At 39.3% G+C, this 16200-nt stretch overlaps 1 protein-coding gene across 2 annotated transcripts in view; it reads left to right on the top strand.

Moving 5' to 3' along the window:
- APBA2 (amyloid beta precursor protein binding family A member 2) overlaps nucleotides 1–16200 on the top strand; it is a 101341-nt gene that overhangs the window by 44927 nt on the left and 40214 nt on the right. For both annotated transcript variants that reach the window (XM_064668298.1, XM_064668299.1), the window contains exon 2: nucleotides 13045–14051. In XM_064668298.1, the coding sequence (XP_064524368.1) occupies nucleotides 13083–14051 (969 nt within the window). In that variant the 5' untranslated portion in view covers nucleotides 13045–13082. The remainder of the gene's footprint in view (nucleotides 1–13044; nucleotides 14052–16200) is intronic.

Below are 16200 nucleotides of genomic sequence, written 5' to 3'. Positions count from 1 at the left end.
TTAAAGAAAATTTCATTTTTTCCTATGATTAGGGTGAGTATCCATGAAACTGTTCACAGGACTTCAAGGTCAGTAGTGATGAAAAGAAGCCTTTTTGAAGAGTTACTGTACACTGAGAATCAAGAAGCTGTAAAATTTGAGTGTAAATGCTTGGGTGTGAACTGCTAACCCAGTACTTAAATACCAAGTTATTAGAAAGTTAAGCATCTCCGTTTTCTTTTACCTCCAGTTACTGTCAATTGACATTTTCAATATCCCAACCACCTCCTACTCGAGCCCTCGAGCCAATCATTGAATGGAGGCTCTTGGAGTAGAGGCGAAATTTTGGCTTAAATGGTACAGCTTGAAATGTTTTGCTGCATCTCCAGGCTTTATTTAAGGTGACCTATTCTGTCCTAGTCCCTTCTGCATTATTATTGAAACAGTGTACTTAATGTACCTCTGCCTAACCTGAAATGAGAATTTATTGAAGGAAAGTAGGGCTTTTTTTCCCCGCAAGACTGGATAATCATATACATGAAATCAAAATACAATGATTAATTAGCTGCCTGTGGAAAGTATTTCCAGTTTTATTGTGTTAAAACTTCAGGAGATGCATAATGCAAAAAGAAAAATCAAAGGATCTTTTCTTGGTAAACCGTAAACTAAAGCATAAAATGCTAATAAGTAAGTTCTGAACATTAATTGCTTGCATACCATGTATTTTAAAAAACATATCAAGTTTAAGAACTTCTCTTCCTTCTTAATGGAAAAAGGACAAAATTTATTTCAACAAAGAAAGCTGATGGCAATAAAAACAAAACAGTTAAAAACATATTAAAGGCATAATTCTATAGTATTAAAATAATAAAATAGCCTCTCTGTAAATGAAGGTGAGCCAGAATGAGAGTTAGCAGCAGTCCTGTGAAACCACAACAAAGAGTAAAGGGAGTGGAATACTGTGTTAGGAAGATTGTTATGTTTTATTAATGTGTAGCTCACGTGCACAAAGTCTGGTGTAACAGCTCCTAAAAGCCACATGTCTATCAAAGATAGAGTGTTGCCACAATGCTTTTGTGATCCTTGCATCCACCCCGAGGAGCTAATTTTTAAATAGCCATAGTTTTTTGAAAGCTGTAAAGAAAAAACATTTCAGATACACAAGTCACAGGAATATGTGTGGTTGCTATATTTCAGGTGGAACTGGATGCGACCAAAATCCAACATTTTTGTTATGTATATTTGATGATGTGGAATTAACTAACTCTACTTTATGGTTATCTTATGACATTTTTAACAGATAAATTTATTCCATTATATAAATCCTCAAAGTACTTAAATAATGACATATAAATGGCAAGATCACAGTTTTGGAAGAAAGGGATATGGGTTGGGACAGTACTATCTTGGCATTCCTCAAAGCCAGAAAAATAATCTCTGGTAAGATAATTAATCTTTCCAAATTATTTTAAGATCAGAATAGCCCCATAACTTTTCTAGAGAGATTCCTAGTCTTTTTTCTAGTGGGAACAGGGGCTGAAGGAGATAAAATTATACATTTACTGCTCATACCTATATAGATATTAATACTATACCTATGTATATAAGAGATACACAGCATATACAAGCAAGCATAACACGCATGACCTGTTAGAGAAGGCTTATTTTCCTCTGAAGAAAGTGGGAGGGTAGAACTGGGTGTCTGACACACAGTTTCAAAAACTGAAGGTTTCAAAGTCGTGATGAGCTAAAATTATCCCTGCGTGTGTGTAAACCTACTTAGCAAACACCCATTGAGTTATTTTGCATCCGTGACAGTAACAGAGTGCAAAGTTTGCTCAAACAGCTCAAATATAACTAAATTTCTTTCCTTTCTTACTCTGTGTCACATTCAGTAAAAGCTGTTTCCGTCACAGCCTGCAGTGATGTCAGGTCTGATGTCGTGTGTGCAAGGAAGAGTCAGATCCCCGCTCAGAGCAGCTGCACCTCAGCCAGAGGGAGTTCTCTGCTCCAAAGAAATGGTCAAATGTACAGCTTGGGTTGGCATTCTTGTGGAAGGAACCAACGGATGTTACGTTTCTTCTTACTGGGAAGACGCTTTTTTTGCAATATCATTTTTTCCTCTCAAAACATGAACTTTTGAATTTACCCCTCTTGTCAGAAGTATTAATCCCTCACATTGAAGGAGGTCCCCAAATCATATCACCTATACCCTCAAGTCACTAGTCACTGTATAGGTTTGATGGCTTAAAAGGCTCTTCTAGGAATTTGCCATGGTGAACTAACATTTTTTCGATGTTTTAGACAAAGTAAATTTTGTCTCACCCTTGTACAACATTCCTGACTACGCAATACAATTTCCAGTCATTGTTCAGTCTGTTTGAAAGACTGGATTATTGTAGACAAAAAGGAAGAATTTCATGTATTAACAGACATTTTAGGTGGAATAATTTAGTTTTATTGCTAAAATAGTAATTAAATCTACATTAGAGGCCAAATGAGTAAGTTTTCCTTTAGTGTTTCCAGTGAACAATCAAAAGCAGTTTGCCGGACTTCTGAGTAGCTTCCTGTGGTGGGGGGAAACATTTTCCCCCCTGAAGTTATAAAATGGTAAAACCCCAGGGGGTGGTGACCCTTGAAGTTTTGAAGTTTTACCCAATGAGCGCTTCTGCAAAATATAAACATATCACAAGCAGAACGGAAGAGAAGGTTAGTTGTAGGTTGTTGTGGTAGAGAGGTGGCCATGTTCTGAGGCCACGAGAAAGGGGCTCGGAGCCCCTTGGGGCCTCTGGGCCCCCCCAGCCCCCGGCAGGGGGGCTACAGAGACTTAGAACAGTGTTAAACTAGACCAAGTATCTGTAGCTAGAAAGCTGGGAGTTTTTCTCCACTGTGAGTGAGCAGCAGAAGCAGCTGCAGAACAACACTGGCCGGAGCGGTGGCAGAGAGCCAGAAGAGATAAGACCAAGCAGCAACAACAGGCAGGCAGCAACACAGAGAGAACTCCTGGAAGGAGAGAGAGAAAGAGAACAAGAGCCAGCAGCAGAGAGAGAACTGAGTTCTACAGAGAAAGTTTGGGTAAGAAGCTGAAACCAAAAGACTCCAAACTCCTTGGAGACCCCTCACCTCCTAGAAGGGAGGGGTGAAGTGCAACATGCACTGCAGAGGAGCTGAAAAGCTCAAAGCGTCCTGGAAAGCTGGACCAGGACGGCCAAAGGAATGCGGAGAGGGTGACCTTGCCCCCCCCCGCCGCTGCTTGAGACAGAGCACAGGAGCTCTGGTAGAACTCTTGAGGCAAAGGCTTTCAACTGAAAGCTGCCCGAGACGTTCTGACTCAGGGGTGAATCCCCTGAGGAAGGGACCTTCATGGGGGTCTTACACCCCATGATATGACTGTGGTGAAGCGAGTTTTGTCCCTGCTACGCAGTCCACGGAAGAGAAGACCCTCGCTTGAAGACGATGGGCCGAGGGGCTTGGATACCCCTCGTGTGTACTGGCAGAGATCCAGATATAGATGCTGCATGAGAAGAAGAGAACCTGCTGCCTTAGAGACATTGCTGCTCTGAGAGTGGAAAAGGATCTTTCCTTCTTCCCTCCTGGACTTTTATTTGGAGGGGAGAAGAGATTTGATCCATTGTAAATACTTATGTCATGGTAGAGATAATTAAGATTGTATATAATGTATTGTAGTATTTATTTTGTACAGTCATTGTAATATATTCCCTTTTCCCCATTTAAGTCTCATGTGGTGTCTGGAAACCATCTCACACTGGGTTGAAATGTGGGAGGAGGTTTGGACTAGGGAATTGGATTTTTGGGGCTCTCAAACCATGACACCTCTATAGTCAGCAGAAAGGTCCTCTGTGAAACATTGTACAACTGGGTATAATCCATTCTAGGACAGACTAAAAATTCTACCAGAGCTGTGGGTGGATTGCAAGTTGTCTCACAGTGGCTAAATGTGTTTTAATTGAATGGCATATATTCTTTATACATAATAATGTTAATATGTGCTATACTTTTCCCTTATTCCTGGATTTCCTTCCCTTGTTCCTTTACATCCTATACTTTTCCCTTAATCTCAGGGAATTAGGAAATACAATAATCATAAGAAGATACTAAAATTTATATGTATTATGGAATAAAATTTAAAGTTGATGCCTCCGCATAGCTATCACTGGAACATTTGAGTGCTTGAGGGGTACTTTTTTCATTATTTGAAACTGATTCTTGGAGCAGAGCAGTCCCAAGAATAGGCCATAAAATCTCACTGTCTTAAATTTGGAGTCACATCTTATTCTGCTGAATATAAATATTCTGCTTCTGTCCTTCCCTCTGTTTAAGATATGTTTAATGATATCTATTTTTCACTATAGCAACTTTAGCACTGCAAAACTGATACTGATGTTTACTCACACTATATGGATGCAACACTATGGGTTTAGTATCAGTCTTTGAGCTGTGGAATTGAACCCTGGAGAATGATTAAAGCCACATCAACAATAAATGTTAATTAGAGATGTGATTACACATTTTTATTACTACTGCAGGAAATAGCAAAACTTTTTAACTATAAAAGCCACATTCAGTTGGGATATATGTTCAAGAACACCATCTCTGCAGTGCCATTGGATTTTACAGTGTCTTTAGCATTTCTTTGCTCTACTTTTAATTTCAGTAGGTGGGTTCTAATTATAGAGTACTTTTAGAATGGCTTTTACGACATAGTTACTGGATTTTAAAAGCTTATTAGATTAAAGCAAATGGAACAAATATTATAACCGTGCAAAGAAACGCAAAAGCACAACTCAGAATGTAAAGTCTTTTAAAAATAGGAAAAATAGTTAAGTCATCTCTGTGGTTTAACAGCATCAAAAGACATTCCATTGTTTTTTTGTAGTTTCAGGGCCAGGAGCTGTGCATGATGTGTGGCTGGTCAGTATATGCTATACATCTCTTCGGGATGTGCATACACAGTTCATATTCTACTCAGAGTGCCACCTGCATGCTGACAGAATTGTTACAGCAAGGGAGTAACTCAGGACAGTCTGCTCCATGTGAAAAGCACTGCCTGTGGATACAGGAATGTGTAGTTTGCAGTACCTAATATACTGCAGCTGTTGGAGCTTTAAGCAGCATTTCTGCAGGACTGCAGCTGAAATAATCCTAACATACAGAAATGTGCATTTGTCATCTCAGAACTTTAATTTCTCACTCTACTGTCAGTTCTTAAACTAATAAAATAAGTGTAATGGTGACTAAGCATGGACATAAAATTTTCATTCCTGTTTGTCTATTCAGTGACTTTTTTTCCGCCCCAAAATATTATCTTTTGTGACTGCCTCAGACACAGTTGAGTAAGCAGAGAATGATAAGGGAATTTTTTTGGCCTTAGCTACCCAGGAAGGCCCTAGTGGCTACTCTTGAGATAACTAGCAAGTAATGTATTTTAATGCCATCTATTTTTAGATGCTGTTCGTTTTCACTTTCCCCCCACACTTCCCTCGTTTCTTTAAGAATCATTCTTTCTCTGCTTCCCATGCAAATATCTTATTTTCTATGTTTCAATTACATTAAGCATATTAAAATACTATTTAGATGATCAATTGAAGATCTGGAACACTGAATAGCACCAAATTTATAGTTGCCTTTAGCTGTTTTTCCTCCTGGCCTGTTCCAGCTGTGCTTTTAACAAATTAGAAGGCAAGTAGTACAAAATATTGTGTTATCATAAAAGTATAACATTTGTACACTGTGTGAGGGTGAGAAATTAGAGTTAAAAGGAAGATCTTGAATCTGAAACTTAACATGTTGTTGCAACAATTAAAAAATTCAAATAACTTTTGTTTCCATTTTTGATTTGTAACTTTCTTATTTTTTTGTCCTTACTGAAAACAAGGGATTGTGCACAACTGGCTGCAGGGTCAGTGTTGGATGAATCCCAACTGCTCTCAGCCTCTGCAGGTGAGCTTGGTATCCAACTCCCAGCAGTTACTGTGTGAATGAGAGGTACTGGGGGAACACGGACCAGCTCTTCTTCCTCCCCCCCCCCGCCATCACAAAAGATGTCTTTGGTGGTTTTCTGGCTTGTTTATTCAGAGTGTGTAAAGTGCTTTCTTTCCTTTAGACTTGGGAGAGCCCCAGCCTGACATTAGCTCAGCTGAGACAGGAAAGAAGAAAGAAATTCCCAAAGACATCTGACTACAGTGTTGATTTTATAATGTTTTTGACAAATTGTCATCATTTTCTAAAGGCACTCATAGAACAGGGAAGGAGTCAGATTAAAATGATTTTGAATGGAATTTCACAGGACAAAAGAAAATACATTTCTGAATCCCAAAAGGTTTCTGCTTGGTGCAAAAACCAGTGTTTTAAAATGTATTTTCTTACTTGAAGTTTGTTGGATTTGATTTTAAATAAAGAAAAAGGATAGAAAACCTAGATAGCAAGTTGCTCTTCATTATATCGACATTTTATATTTGCTACTCTTATTTTTATATCACTATTGAGAAGAGGTCAAGAAATATACATGAGGGTTTTTTGTTTTAAATTCAAAGGCTTCAGAGAAAAAAACCAGACATTTTGTAACTGGCCTGACTAATAATTAGTGTCAGGTTGTGCCAGCCTTACACTGAGAAACTCTCCCCAACTTTAGTAACATTGAGATAGCACTCAGATTGACATAGTATGACCTTAATTGAATTGTGTTGGGGTAGTCCTGACTGTAGGAGACAATCTCCCTCTGGATAGATATCCAGGGACTGGATCAGTGTTCCACAGGCTCACCCTGTGCATGGGGGACCAACGTGCCCAGTCCTCGTATGCCGTGTGTCCTTCTGCCTCTCCTCTGTCAGAGATCCTGTGCTCCTCCTGACACCCCTGCTCACAGCTTAGTCTGCTGGCAGGGACACAGGCAGATAAGAGCTCCTGTGGGAGTAAGGATCCCATTTATACCTGCTTTTAGAAGATCTGGCAGGTAATCCTGCACTCTGCTTCTGCACGATGAATTCTTATGGTCTCGAGAGTCAGCTCCACTGAAAAATGAAGTTAAGGCAGTTTGGCCTTGGGGAATCAAATGACTGCATAATCTGACAGTCATGGCAGACTCATGTTCTGTTATCTGCTTATTAAAAATTCTGGTTCCCAATATAGGTTCAGTCACAATTCCTCTCAACCAATTTAGGAGATGGGAGTATTAACTATTTCTTCTGTAATTAAAGCCTACTGAGATATACTATTAGTTTGATATTAAAATTGTTCTGAAGGAATTGAAGGTAGATTTTTTCCACTTTAATTTATCTCTTTATTCGAGAAGAGAATGGTATAATTAGTGTAAAGCCCTGCAATCATGAATTTTCTGATGCAGTTCTGTTGAAAAATACCGTTATCTCAGTTACAGATGTACTGAGTAACTTGATAAATGTAGCATATGTCTGTGTTAAAAGGGTTGGGTGTTGTTTTTTCTTTTTTTACAGCATTTCTGAATTATGAATGTATAGGGCTGACATATGGAATAGCTTCAGTCTGCAGTGCATCAAAGCCCCAGCTCAGCAGCAGAGGAGCAGCCCGTATGCCATACGTGGTATAATCTCATGTGACAGTAAATTGTGTTGCATCTGAAGCTGCCTTTTAAAGGGTAGAGATATCTTTTAGAACCACCTTGATAGCAGCTAGATTGCACTGGCTGGCTGGGGAAAATAGGAGGTATTGAGCAGTTTCAGGGAAGCAAAACTTGGACTGAATTTTGTCAAAACTGACAAATGGAGCAGATATTTGAAGTGTGGGAGAAAGGAGACTGAGAAGTAGGTGAAGAAAGGAACCTGGAAAGGAGTAAACACAGGAAAGAGACCTTGCAAAATAAACTGAGTACATGAAATTGAGGCCAGTAAAACCCTTAGGTTCACCTGTAATTTGCAACAGCAGGGCTCAAAAATCATTTGGCTGCTGATAAGCATGCAGTAGTATGTTTGTTGTCAAAAGAACCTAACAATGCTCCCTACCCCCTCAGATCACCATGCACATTAGCTGTAAAAAACAAAGTGCTTTTTTTGTTCCCACTAAAATGCTATTCAGTTTGTGAATCAAGGATGGATGTAAAGCAGTTCTTTAAACACAGCCAGGAAGACTATATTGAGTATTTCATTTTATCCCCATGTTTACAATTGCATACCATTTCCCATTTTTACTGCTAGTTTAATTAGTCTCTTTCATTGGAAAGAAAGTAGAGGTATTTTTCTACACAGGTGAAAAGATATAGAAGTGTTAAGGTCCATAAACCCCTCACTACAGCTGTTTGGGATTAGGTGCAAGGAACTCAGGAGAAAGCTAATGACTACAATGAGCACTGATTAGAACAAATTCCAGCTGTAAGCCAGTACTCATGTTTCTGGGAGCAGAAGAAATTGGTTCCCCTGCTACATAGAAATTCTGCAGATTGATTTTCTTTTCAACATTGAGCTGAAGCAGGGAAAATTAAGAAAAATAAAGCAAAACCATTATTGAAAGAAAAACATTTTTATTGAGAACCATTAGGTCCCGTAATCGCTGATCTTGACAACACTGATAGAGATTCAGTATGTACTGTACAACTGAAATAGGGGTTTGCTTGTCTCAGCAAGATAAAATTATTAAATCCTAAGGAAGGTAAAGAAGGATAAAGCACTGACCCTGCCATGTTCCCAGGAATTCTTCTTTCCACCTCCAGCCAGAAGCTGAAAAATGCACTTTGAGTGATACAGAAGTCTGACCTAACTCTCCACTATCAAGGAGGGAGGTGAGAGACAAGAAGGAGGGAGTCTTACCCTAAGCATAAGAAGTGATCTGTTAACTTAATTGAAGCCTTTATTGATAAAGTGCCGCTGGATCCAGCAAATCATTACTCCTCTCTTCACTTCGACACTGGAGTAGTATTAGATAGAAATCCAGTATTTTCTCCAGTTTCAAAAGTACATTAGCTAACATTCACATATCAGATACAATGTAAACTTGTAACAGCATAAGTATGTTGAAAAAATTAGAAAAAGTATTAATCTCTGCAGTCAGTGACTCAGAAGGCTTTCCAAAGTAGTCTGAATAGTAGAACATGTGGTAGAAATTGGGTATCTATGGCATTTCTAAAAAAAAAAAAAAAAATCCAAATTCTGGTTTTATTCTTTTAAAAACTGAATATGTGGGGTTCAGTTAATTGTCATCAACTTACCACTAGGTAAACTAATGCCTCTGTAGGTGAGGAGACAAAAAAGTTTAGACCTGTGCTCCTCAGTAGCTTTGCTGTTATAAAATAAAACAGCTTAGAAAATGCCTAGAATGCTTTTAGGTTTTAAAATATTTAGGTTATGCTAAACCTAATCTATGACTAAAATATTTTTCTAGGAAGCTTGAGAGATATTTTGAAGAAAACTAGGTTACCTTGCCTAATACTTGAGTTAAACTACAGCTGTTTGTTTCCTTGACAGAAATGTACGTGCAGCTCTATAAAGAGCATTTCTCAGACTTGTGTTTGAAAACTCTGTTCAGTAATTCCAATGTGTCCATACAGTTGTAGAAGTTACATTTCATAGTTGAAGATGGTATAATCAGTGCACATTCAGTCTGCAATTCATGGGCTCAAAATAACAAATGCTGCCTTTTTATTTCAGTACTTTGTTCCCTAAAAAGTAGTGCCTGTCTGCAAAGATTACGGAGGAGGCCAACTAGAATTATAATTGTTGTGCAGAGATTGCTTTGCAACTTCAGTTTCCATAACATTAATATCAGCCTTGCCTCTTACCAAAGAATCAGGCTTATTTTGCCTCAATTCCAGCATACAGGGGTAAAGCACTGTCATCAGTCATTGCCTCAGACTGAATTTACTGAAAACCCGTTTCCCATGTCCTAGGATGTCAGTGCTTAAGAAGAGTTATTTTCTCCACTTCTTATCCACCTATGCTCTAAAAAGTTTCCAGTCTGCCACTATTTCCCCAAGTTCCTCCTTTCCATCCCTCCTATGGTGCCTGTGCTGCATTTTAGAGGTGGCTGGGGAGGCAGAACTGCAGCTGCTGTCATTGATGACATTGATGCTGCCCCGCTGAGAACACTTTTCTCAGAGCTCCTGGCTGGCAGTGCCCACAGCTGTTGGAGGAGCTGGCACACTCCAGCCATCCCTACCTCTCCAGGCCCGTACCCTGTCTTGTCCACCTCCTTTTGGCTCTCAGAGCACATTCAAACAGCTTCCTGTGCCATGCACTGTTATTCAACACCTAGAACACAGTGGATTTTCCTGCAGGTGAGTAACATCTCTGAGCATTCCCTACTGGAAATTATAAAAGGCTATCACTGTAGTGAGACCAGGGCCTGGATACTAAGTGAAGATTCTTAGATGTGGGTGGAAAAACTCCATTACACTGGCTAAAAAAAGGGTTCTTGTCTCCGTATGCTTTAGGAAAATGTGAGTCATGAGTTTCAAACACACGCTCCTTTCTTCTGTGTTCATGTCTTTCTTCTGTGGTGACTTGTGTCCAGGGTCAACTGCACTGTAAATCTCTATGTACTACTTAATATGAAGAACAATTTCAATTACTGGAAGACTGAAGCCTTTGCAGATGAGAACTGTTCTTTCCCCAAGAGACACTAATTTGTTCTGTTCTTGACAAGAAATAATTTTTGGTTAAGACATGAGATCTCTATAGTTTCCTTGCAATGCCATTCAAAAATATTATTTGTAGCACTCTGTCTTACCTGATTTTAGGCATGCTTATGTAGTGTGCTTATTTGTGCCTGATCTGGTCTTACAAGCAGCTTGTCTTCCTTCTCGGCAGCATTTTGCAGTCTGTGCAGAGCAGTGCACTGCTGTGACTAGATTGCTGTTTTGATCCAATGTAAAATTTTTGTTAATGCTGCAGTCACAGTATGGGAACATCCATAGTTTGCAGTAAGTGGAGCTGGCTAAATGAGAGGCAACCCTAGTGGACGGATTGCTTGGTGGTCTGAGTTTCTTATAACTGACTCCAAAGTTAAAATGGATCCCTAGTTTATTAAAGGGATCATAGTGGGCATACAGATTATGTTAGAAACCTTGCAAGTCTGCTAGTTCTTCTAACAGTGAGGAGGGGCAGGTAATCACTGAGAAAGGTTTGCCTTCTGCTCTGATTTTCTCCTTTAAACTTCTCTTCAGATACTCTATTTACTTTAAAGCTTTTTGTCAAGACTAATTCTGCAAGGTATCAATAATTAAAAAGAGCTTCACATGCTGGGTTCCTTTCATGTCTCCTCCTGCAACTAACATGCATCTCAGCTTTGTCTCTCAGAGCCTAGAATCCATGTTTCAGCATAGACTTGCCACATGATGTCACTGCAATAATCCATAGATATATCACATCCCTGGATTTGTCTCACACTAAGGTTTGGGGTTTTTCTTGTGATATCAGAAATTCTGCAGGGATATCTAGAAGGTTTTAGGTTACAGTGACAGGATTTTTTTTACAATTTCATGATGCCTAAGAAATTTTTCTCTACATAGCTACTCTAATCCTCTAAATCCATGCTAACTTTATTGCTTTATGTGTGCACACAAGACTTAGAAAACTGGTTATGTTCATGTGATTGGCTGATACGTCATTGTTTGGTGCATAAGTAAAACATGAAGTTGTGTGGTGCAAGTCAGAAACCTGAGCTCAGTTCACCCTGATGAAGTAACTGCACAGGTCAAGCTTATCATAAGGATACAACAATGAAACACAGAGAAACATAACAATAAAAATACATTGTTTTTCTCTTCCAAATCATACACAGCAGATCATACTTATCAAGCCTCCCTAGAATTAGCTGGGTTTTTTATTTTGACTATTTTTAATACAGTTCATAGAATCTCTGCTTATTTATTTAGAATCCAGTATTTTTATAAAGATAGGTATTCAAAAGTGTTTAGCAGAAAGAATTAGTGAGCTTTTATTGTAAATAAAATGCCCTGCTGCATTCAGCATTGGTGTGGCCTCCCCTGGGGTACTGTGTGCAGTTCTGGGCCCCATAATTTTTAGAAGGGTGTTAAGGTTCTTGTGCATGTCCAGAGGAAGGCAGCAAAGCTGGTGAAAGGGCTGGAAGGAGTGTCCTGTGAGGGGTGGCTGAGGGCTTTGGGGGTGTCTGGTTTGTAGACAAGGAGGCTGAGAGGTGACCTCGTTGCTCTCCACAGCATCCTGAGGAGGGGAAGTGGAGAGGGAGGTGCTGAGTTCTCCTCCCAGCAGAGGGTATCCAGTGCCAGGATGCATGGGAATGGTTCAGAGCTGTGTCAGGATGGCTTCAGACTGGGCAGTAGAAAGAGGAAGACATTTACCAAGAAGGTAAATGGAACAGGCTTACGATGGCGGTCAGTGCCCCAAGCCTGTCAGCGATTTCACAGGCATTTGGACAAGGCCCTTAAAACGTGCTTTAACTTGGTCAGCCCTGAATTGGTCTGGCAGTTGGACTAGGTAATCATTGTAGGTCCCTTCCAATTGAAATGTTTGGTTTAAGAATGGGAAATGCTCCATGGCATCGAGCTAGTAATGGCTAATAGTGAGTGCTTTTTAAAAAAATAATGCTTTTAATACCAGTGCATTATCTTTTAGTGCCCTATGTGGCTGCCAAGTTAATAGAATTATTCTCCTTTAGTTTTGGTAAGAGCAGGTCAGATTCTAAATGTTTGCTTTCAGTACACGTTAAAGAAATGCCTAAGCTGAAAATTGAAAAGAACTCCCATTTACTGCATAGCGATCAAAGCATGACCCCTTACTGGCAAGAAAAAGAAATTGAAAACTAATTTCAAGGTTCAGGATTAATTCTCTGTCAAATTGACAAAAGAGAGCCTACACTAGAATACACTTAGCATAAATGTAGATCCTTCTCTTGATCTGTTCCTTTCAGTGTGCAAGTTATTACTTTGATTTCATGGTTCCATAGCACAAGCATTTTAAAAGTTAGCTGTCTGAATCTGGTTTAAATATCTACAAACACATGCTTATTACCAAATGAATCTATCTGTTTGCTTCCTATTAACATCACTGAGCTCTACTGATGACCTTTTCCTGAATGTGTGTTTTTCCATCTTCCCTACAGTACTTGCTTAGAAATGATTGTCATGTAAGGAGTTGGCTATGGCAAACAGGAAACATCAAAGCACCACAGCCAGCATGCTGGATCACAGAGTGAGAGCTTGCCCTACTTCATCTCACAGCAGGGAGCCTGAAAGTGAAGAAAGTGACCTTCCTATTGAAGATTATGCAGCAAAAGAGGCACAGCTAGCAACTGTGAGACAAGGCAGTCCTCCCCCCGTGGAACAGGAGTGCAATGACCACAGTGGAGATGGGGACTCCAGCTCTGACTATGTCAACAACACCTCCGAGGAGGAGGACTACGATGAAGGCTTGCCAGAAGAAGAGGAGGGGATCACATACTACATTCGATACTGTCCCGAGGATGACAGTTACCTGGAAGGGATGGACTGCAATGGGGAGGAGTATGTTCCCCACGAGGAGCACCACGTTGAAACAGATGAATGTCAGGAAGCTGTAGAAGAATGGGCTGAAGGTAAAATTCAGCACCAAGATGGAAGTGAGGTGATGGACAGGCAAGAGTGGCAGGAGGGTCAAGATAACAGCGTTCAGATTTTGGAGGATGAAGCATCATCTTTGGAGATTCAAGACCAAGAAGAAAACATACAGTACTGTCAAAGTGAAGGTGACTATCTGGACTATTACCCAGCGGAGGCTAATGGCAATTCACAGGGAATGTCACCATACCATTCCAGAAAAGAGGATGCAGAGCTGGAAGAGCAGGAAGAGGACATTGACCAAATTGTAGCAGAAATCAAAATGAGTATGAGCATGAGCAGTATTAATAGTACAACAGAAATGAGTCCAGAGCACACGGGGACTGAAAACATGGCACATGACTACAAAGAGACTTGTTCAAAGGGAGAAGCTGTTCACAGTGCTAACAGACACGAGGGGAGGCCAAAATCACTGAATATCCCATCCGCCTCTAAGCACAGTGGAGATGTGCATCGAGGATTTAAAGCAAAGTCAAGAACCCCAGAGGACAGACAGAAGTGGCCCCAAGAGCAGGTATGAAGTGCTCTGTTTAACCAGACTGTCAGAGATATTATGCAAGTGTTATATTAATTATTCCAAACAAAATTATCTATATTTTTATATATTAGCAATCTTTAAATATATTTATGAAGATATTATAGATATGCAATATTTTTATAAATATATTATTATATTTATAAGCAATATTTTTACTTTTACTGTTATTGCATTCACAGCCACATAATCACCTTGTGTGTTTAGAAAAAGGTGCTGAATGTAATCAGTATATATAGAGAACTAGCAAAGAGGTTTTGCACAGAGAACAGACAATTCTAGGTAAACAAAGGTGTTCCAGTAACATAGGGCAAAACCAGTTTATTTGCTCTATTTTCATTCTGCAGTGGCACACTAGGGAAATTGAAAACTCAGGTCAGCACTGAAATAATTGAATTTTTTTACATTTTCCTGTACCATTGCCTTAGCAGGTGATTACTTTTGTTTTCAATAGAACATATGTCAAGGTTAGATACTGCCCATGTTAAAAGCAACTACAAGGAGTACCTGGATATTGCTGTGGTTTTTTCCTAGCTGGACATATCTTGACCTTGACAAGAAGGAATAAATAGGAGCTTTACTTGTACTAAAAATGCTGTTAAGTAGTTTTATCACAGGAATGATGTAGAAGTTAATTTAAGTCATGCATAATCTTTCCTTGTTCTAATGCTGAGTGCCAGAAAAAGAGGGTCTGAGAATGAATCTCAAGCTTTTCTAAAGAACAGAAGTGTGACTTTTTCCCCCTGAAGTTTCAAATTGAATGTGTTAACTTCCTTAGAGAGACCTAAGGTCAGTTTAAAGCTTTGACTTTGCATCTCTAAAGTTACATGCAGCTGAATATTAGTTATCTTCTGCAATGAAGAGAGATCTACCTAAAAGAGGTAAAATATAACTTGTATTTAGATGAGATACTAGTAAGATTAAGTGAATTCTTTAATTAAAATGCTTTATTAAGCTTCAGATGCCTAAGTTTCCTATTTCAGCTTTATCAAATCTATAAATGCAGTTTTCTATAGTGAAGTGCCCCACAGTTAAACAATTTAATCTAGGTGATTTCATTAAAAGCAGACATTAAAATGTTAATTCATCCAGAAAACAGTAAAAGGAAATGAAATGTTAAAGTATATGCTGATGAAACAGGTCAACTTTTATTATAACTGTGAACAAAAAAAGCTTAGGGGAATATTTTCAGATTACCCATATCTACAGCAAGTTTTTAATATTAATTTTACAGTCTATTTTCAGAAGTATAATTATTACCAAATGGTGTAACTTACTATATCAGGGCCCTACTGTCAGCATAAAAGTTGCTGTGTGAATAAGCCCAATGGTCTTAAATTGTTTGAATAGTTACTAGGTATTGGCTAGGAGCAGAGAAGTTGAGTTGGCATATTTTAGACTAGTGATAGTCTTTCTAGCACAGTACACCAGCAGCTGCTACTGGGAGCATGGCTGCTTGCAAGATTTTAAAATATTTGCAGAACAAAAGAGAAGAGGAGCTCTTGAATAAGAATGTGAATTCTTCTATACTTGACTAAAATGGTTGGTTTTTTCCCCCCACCAAATGATTGCCTATTCAAAACAAAATTTAAAATAGACTTTCATTTCAACATCTTTTTATACTCTTTCAAAGTTTATTTATCAGAGGTTGAGCTGAATTGTATTGTACCTTGATCATTCTTGACAGACTGCTAACAACTGAGGGCTGTGCAACACTGGGATATTGATGTAACTGCCCCTGATGTGAAATGAAACAAAAGGACCCAAATATTCCTGAACGGCCTGTCTGAGCTTTAGTTGTTATTTCCAGGCAGTCTTGGGCCAATGCCTTCATTTTGTTTAATAATGGAGGAGGTGCTGCTGTGACAGGTCACAGCCGCTGTCTGGCAGGAGCCCCCTGAGCTGACAGAGTCACTCATAGCACCACAAACTGCTGGCTGATGGACGGAGCTTTGAGCAGTGCCCAGCATTCATTCCTTCAGCTCTGAAGAAAGGAAAGCAGAGGTGCAGCAGTACAGATATCGACCTCAGATCAGCACACAGGGCTAAACATGGGGTGACAAGGCATGCATTTAATTAGGAAGGAGATATGGCAAAGTGCTGTGGGCATCTTCACTGAAGAGCAGAG

This window comes from Pseudopipra pipra, chromosome 12 (assembly GCF_036250125.1).
Source record: "Pseudopipra pipra isolate bDixPip1 chromosome 12, bDixPip1.hap1, whole genome shotgun sequence".
Classification (NCBI taxonomy): domain Eukaryota; kingdom Metazoa; phylum Chordata; class Aves; order Passeriformes; family Pipridae; genus Pseudopipra; species Pseudopipra pipra.
The sequence above is the reverse complement of the archived record's forward strand: the minus strand, read 5'-3'. Positions and strand labels throughout refer to the sequence as shown.